This window comes from Heterocephalus glaber, unplaced genomic scaffold (genome assembly GCF_053883595.1).
Source record: "Heterocephalus glaber isolate CG9 unplaced genomic scaffold, H.glaber_assembly_v1.0 deba00001687, whole genome shotgun sequence".
Classification (NCBI taxonomy): Eukaryota; Metazoa; Chordata; class Mammalia; order Rodentia; family Bathyergidae; genus Heterocephalus; species Heterocephalus glaber.
In genome coordinates this window covers 956,913-963,666 of record NW_028258412.1, presented here as the reverse complement: position 1 = coordinate 963,666, position 6,754 = coordinate 956,913, and the positions used below count along the sequence as shown (strand labels likewise).

At 43.9% G+C, this 6,754-nt stretch overlaps 1 protein-coding gene across 2 annotated transcripts in view; it reads right to left on the bottom strand.

Annotated features, from left to right (window-relative positions):
• Nucleotides 1-348: 348 nt before the first annotated feature.
• The window catches only part of Prodh (proline dehydrogenase 1), a 32,493-nt gene continuing 26,087 nt past the window's right edge, over nt 349-6,754 (bottom strand). The window contains exon 14 of one of the 2 annotated variants that reach the window (XM_004843302.4): nt 349-989. In XM_004843302.4, coding sequence (XP_004843359.1) covers nt 952-989 — 38 coding nt within the window. In that variant the 3' untranslated portion in view covers nt 349-951. The remainder of the gene's footprint in view (nt 990-6,754) is intronic. The other variant, XM_087198530.1, reaches the window with a different exon arrangement.

Below are 6,754 nucleotides of genomic sequence, written 5' to 3'. Positions count from 1 at the left end.
CCTACCTGTAATGAGGTGATCTGCACAGTGAAATGTCTGGGATAGCTAGGAGCAGGCACAAAGGGCCAGAGAACTTAGCAGCTGACACTCAGCTCTCAGCTAACCATAGATCCTGCTAACTTCTCAGGGTCTCCACCAAGAGGCCTGTTGATGAGCCTTGCATGATGACTAGGTGCAGCCACCCCCGAATAACCAGTGCATCCCCAGCACTCTGCACATTACCTGTGGGCACAGCTGGTATGAGCTCCCACAAACAACACACAGATCTCTACAGTAGGTGCAGATCTTAACAGCTGCATCAAACACTTCATAAAAATATGAGATATGATTAAAAAAAACTATGGTGAATGAATTTTTAAAATTTTATTATAGTAAAAGACACATTGCCATTAATCCCCCTCAAAACACACCCTCTTGCTTCAAACACCTTTATCCCATTGTTCCTGCCACTTTCTGAAGCAGTTCTGGAAGCCTTCTTTCATGAGTGTCTGTAGGAGCATTGTTGTGGCTGCCTCAAGGTTCAGAATCAATTCAAACTTTTACCTCTCATGATCATTTTGACTTTGAAGAAGAGCCAGAAGTTACTGGTGCCATATCCAGTGAATGAGGTGGGCAGGGACACACGATAATGTTTTTACAAGCCTGCCTTTCTGTTGAATGGCACTTGGCAGCAATATTCACCACCCAGCCCTTTGTGTTTCTTGTCAGCCAGGTCTAATAGCAATAAACTCCTTCAGCTTTTGTTTACCTAGGAATGTCTTAATTTCTCCATTTCTGAATAACAATTTTGCTGGATTCTTGATTGGCAGGGTTTTTGTTTCTTTTCTTTTTTAGCACTTTAAGTGCTATCATCCCAGTACTTTCTGGACTGCAGGGTTCCTGCTGAGATATCCACTGATAATCTTGTAGAAGCTTCTTTGTATGTGATGAGTCACTTTGCACTTGCTGCTTTCAAAATTCTCTGTACTTAATGCCGCTGAATTGTACACCTAAAAGTGGTTAAAGCATTTGTTCCATATTTTATCGCAACTTAAAACTCAAATAAACTGTGTCATATAAGAATGTTTTACATATATTATATGCTGGAAAGCATTCTCAGAGATTATGCTGTTTTCAGTAACTTATCCACCTGCTTTTGGTAAATACAGTTTAAACAAGTATCAACAAACAAAATACTACACAGTGTTCAACAAAGTCTTTAACAGACATAATAATATGCTTAGTTACTCATGCACCAACCTCTGTTAAACACAGATTTAAAATATATCCCAAAAGTATGTATTACACGCACCACACACAGCTAAATACAGTGTTTCACTGAAATAACACTAGGACCTAAGTAGATCTGATAAACTAACAGGTATCACTGAAAAATACACTACAGGAGATATGCAAAACTTAACACAGTATTTCCTAAGGTTAACATTATACTAAGGCAAACTTATACCCAGCTCTGTTAAACACAGGGTTTAAACATGGAACACCAAAGAATGCAGTACCTGCGCCACCCACTGTACAAAACAGGGTTCACAGAAAAATGAGGCTAAGTCACTCACAATCCTACCCCTAATAAACACAGAGATTAAATATGTGTTAGAGAAGACTGTTAGATGAAGACTGCTAAACACTGATTTCCAGAGATAGTGTAAGACTTCTTCACTAACGTGCCTAATGCTGTTAAACATAACAGCTAAATATACATTGCAGAAGAATACAGCACACCAGCCTCATACTTTTTATTAGTACACATTTGCAGTATATAATGATTACATTCCTTGTGTGGAGTTGGTACAGGTACACAACACATCTTAATTCTTTTTTCATCCCTTTCCCTTCTCTCCCCTGTCTCTTGATCCCCTCCCTACTTCCTATTATTTATCTTTTATTTTGCTCCCTATTTATATTTTGGGGTTTTCATATGAGAGAAACCATGCGATATTTACGTGTGTATGTCTGATTTATTTCACTTAACATTATGGTCTCAAGATGCATCCATTTTCTTATAAATGACTCGAAAGTTTATTCTCCTTAATGGCAGAGTAGCACTCTAGTGTGAGTAAATACAACATTTTCTTTATTCATTCATCTATTAATGGACATATAACCAGCCTTGTACTGTATTTCTAAACGCAGTGCTTCACAGATGTAGCATTATCCTCACTTAATCATAGACTCCAGTGTACCTCTGTTAAATAGGTAAGGATCACAGGTTTGAGACCAGCCTGGGCTACATAGTGAGAAACTGTTTGAGAGAGAAAGACAGAGAATCAATGAACAATAAACCATACACTATATACACTATATATGACTAAACACAGTGGTTCATAGAGTTAACATGACATTCACTCATTCATGAACCCAGCTCTTAATAGATTAGCCATATATATGTGACATAAATGCAATTTGTGTATGCGATCCTCTCTTGACATTTGATATTTCATATAATACAGTGACAAAATGTGACTGTTGTCTTCACATTCCCATTAGCCCTCATTTTCTATCACTTTTTACATGACATCATAATGCTACTCAGTTCTGCATCACCCTGTCTGCGTCTGTCACGTGATATCACATGTGAAAAAATGACCTAACATGAGTAATGACTGCATCTATCTTGCTTGTGGTAAGATATCTCATATGACACTGGGACTAACATAGACCCGAGTCAGGGCGCATACCTCTCAGCTGTATGTCTTAATATATTGCTCAGTGGCAGAATGTTTCTTAGGTCTGCATCCCATCTCTTTTCTTTTGCATGACATTACATGTCATGTAGGATGAGAACACAAAATCTGACATGCTTGAGTCACTATGCCTTGTATAACAGCTGAGGGGGAGGGACACATTCCTTATTCCTATTATGTCAGTCTAACAGGTCATATAGCAGCCAAGGACAAGGTTGAAACCGTAAAACAGTATGTTACAATATCACAGAGGTGCCACGTCATCCCTATGACATATTGTAGCTCATCATATGTCACCTCAGGACTGTCCTATAATATGTGACAAAGTGAAAAAATGTAACTCATCTGCCTTCCTGCTGCTGGCTCTCTGAAGGTATGCTATATGACACAGCAACATAAGGCACAATTTAGTTCTCTGTTCCCTTCTGAGTCACTCTATGATATTATATGTGACATCATGACATAATGTGACGTGGTCTCCACCCTTTCTCTTGGCTATATTTTCCACGAATGGTGACATATGACAGAGGTCTGTGTCTCCATTGGTGTCATATGTGGCATGGTGCCATGATGAACCGCAGATCTTCATCCCGTTTCCCACCTGTCACAGGAAATCATGTTACATGGCAGGCTTATCAGATGCTGCACCTCCTTTTTGTTTGCTTATAGTTTTTGGAGAGTCCATCCAAGACTGGTAGAGCTATTGCTTTGGGAATTTGATGGAGACTCCGGCAGGAGGTATATGGAAGAACAAACTGCTGCCATAATTACCAGAAAACAAAGAGGAAAAGGCCAAAGGTCTCACAGTCTTCTTCAAGGGCAAATCCTCAATGACCTAAGAATCTCTCACAGGGCCCCACTCCCACTGAACCAAAACTTTAACACATGGACTTTGGGGGACATTTAATACCTAAACCACAGGGAAGGCTAACAGTTTTTCTTGAGCAAGTTCAGGGACTGTTCCCTGAGCGTCAGCCCACACAGTTCCTATGTGGGTTCATTCTGTGCATCAGCCTAATTGGGTCTTAGGGTGCTCAGATTCAACACTACTTTAGGGTGTGTCTGTTAGTGTGTATTGATCTGTTTTCAGTTGCTATTAATGAAGAAAAGAGGTTTATTTAGTTCACAGTTTTGGAGGCTGAGAGTCCAAGATTGGATAGCCCCATCTACTCAGCCACTTGTGAGGACATCGTGGTGAAGTGTACCATGGCAGGAGCACATCCAAGAAGGAGTTCATGGCAAGACAGGAGGCAGGAGAGGGACACAGGGTCCAGTCTTGCTCCTTTATATCAACTCCCTCATGAAAATGAGTGAGGTACTCTGCAAGACTTGTGCCTTCAATGACCTAATAATCCCCCATTGATAGCCGCCTCTTCAAGGTCCTCCCTCCCACATCCCACATCCCCACACTGAGGACCATGCCCCCAACACATGAACCCTTGGGGGACACATTCAAACCATTTCCCCACCACAGCAGAAGGTATTTCCAAATGATGCTAGTATTTCAATCCATAAACTATTGCCCTCCCAGATATCTGTAGAGGCCCGAATAGAACAAAAGGTGGAGGAAGGAGGAATTCACCTCCTTTATTTTTCTGCTTCACTGCTCAAGCTGGACCTCTCATCTCCTTGACATTTTATTCTGTCATGCTCTGTCCCCTCAGGCTGGAATTTACACCAGGGTGCCCTAGTTTCAGGCCTGAGGGGTGGCGTGAAGGTGTTGGATCTCCCAGCAGAGCACAGGCCTGGGTAAGGTGGTCAAGGTCCTCCTGTCTCCACCCCAAATTGTTCATGGTGAACACCAGGGCTGGCCAGGACCTTCAAGTGTGTGGTCCACACATGGCCTGATGAAGAGAATCTCTTCTTTGGGGAACGCCTGGTGTAATAGCCAGGCCCACATGGTCATACAGTCTCCTGTCCTCTGCTTTACCTGCAGGTCACTTCCCTTGGCCTGTGTCCCATCCTCCATTCTGGAAACTTACTGGTCAGCAGATGAAGTTTCCCAAAAGCTATCTCTGGAGCCAAGAGAATCTTAATTGTCCCTAACAGTCTGATGCTAACTGAACAAACTGGTCAATGTGCCTACAGTGACTATTAATGGACTGAATTGCCCTCCACTTCCCATTCATATGTTAAAGTCCCAATGCCCAGTACCTCAGAATGTGACTTGGGGGGTGCGGTGGGACAGGGTCTTGGTATGCAGTTCAGGTTGGCCTTGAACTCACAGTGATCCTCCTGCCTCAGCCTCCCAAATGCTGGGACTACAGGTGTGCACCACCATGCCCAGCTAGAGTTAGGTTCTGTATAGAGGTAATAAAGTTAAAATAAAATCATTAGGATGGGCCCTAATCCCACCCTGTAACTGGTGTCCTTATACACAGAAGGATGACCTTGTGACATAGAAAAGATGGCTGTCTAGAATTCAAGGAAATGCCTCAGAAGAAACCAGTGCTGGGCACACCTTGCTCTTGGACTTCCAGTATCCAGAAGTGTGAGGAAAATAAATTTCTGCTAAGATGTTCAGTCTGTGGTATGTTGTCATGGCAGCCTGAACAGACTAATACAGTGACTGACTCATCATCTGGTTGTGTGTTTTTCATTATGAACCTAGGTTGGGAGCTGGGCATATTGACAGTACTTGTAATCCCAGCTGTTCAGAAAGCGGAGGCAAGATGATCACAAGTTCCAAGCAAGCCTACTAAGCAAGACCGTGTCTCAAAATAAGAAATAATAATACAGCAAAAGAGGCTAGGGATGCAGTTTAATGGTAGGAGTCCTTGTCTAGCATAAGGGAGATCCTGGGTTCAATCCCAGTATCACAGAAATAAGTGAACGAAAAAACCCAGGCCGGGGTTGTAGCGGCCCTGGGATGATACAGCTTCTCCTCCTATTGATGGGGTCTTATCAGAGAACAGAAACCCATCTGATGAGGCCAGTGTCCCACTGTGGACATGAAGATCCTGATCCTTTGCAACAGGTCCTGCCTGGTCTTTACAAGGCCTTCGTCCATGCTCATGTCCTTGGCACAGTGGTCATGGTCAGGCTGGCTTGGAGCATGGGGTTGGTCATCAGGCACCCGACTGACGTCCACTCCTCATTCAGCGCAGTGTACAGCTCACTAGCCAGAGGACCAATCCCCAAGCCTCAAGGCCTTTGCCTAAGCCCATCTAAATCTTTTCTCCTCTCTTTCTGGCTCTTAAGTGTGGGGCTCAAAAAATTTCTATTTGATTAATTGCCCCTGCTCCAGTACTTTGTTCACGTTTACCACTCCTAGTCAGGAGAAATCTCATTTTCCAAGGGGTGCAGAGAGTGAGCATCAATCGTGGAAGGTATTTCTCAGCTTCACGGGGTCCTCTGTTTTACCTCTAACTCATCTGTGTGGCTGTGTGGGGGGGGGTCCTCTGAGACAACAGTAGAGGTCCACCTGGCCCCTCATCACTAAACACATGAAAAACTAGGTCCACGGCTACCTCCAGGGCTCTGTTCCAGGCCCAGCTGGCTTTCCTGCAGGGTCTCACTTATCTTTCATCCACATCATCTAGACTATGCCCAGGGGCCCATGCAGACCCTGTCTTCTAATGCTGGTCCCCACCAAAGCTACATTTGTCAAGCACATGGAAGAGATGCCAAGCCAAGGCCTGATTTGACCAACTTGTAAAGAAATGAGCCAGAGAATTTATTTACATAGTGGAAGGATGTAACCTTCTCACAAGCCAAAAGGAAGCAAAAAAGGCTGAACAGTGTGAGTCAGGGGATGCTGTGGATGAGAAGCTCATCTGAGGAGCAACTGAGTGGCTTCCTCTCCAGCTCTGTTCTGAGGGACCAAGACAGGGAATCTCACAGAACCAGGGAGGTAGATGATAGGAAACTGTCTCAGGAGACAGACACAGTTAGGGGACCCTGGGGCAGCCTGGTGTTCTGGGCAGAGCAGCCATCTAGCCAAGACCTGAATCAGCTGTGAGTCATGCCTTCTGCTGGCCTATGAGGATACAGGTGAAGGAAGGATGCTGCTGGGCTGGGGGACCTAGAGCAGGTCAGATAAGGTGGTGGCAGATGGCCTTCCTGCACCA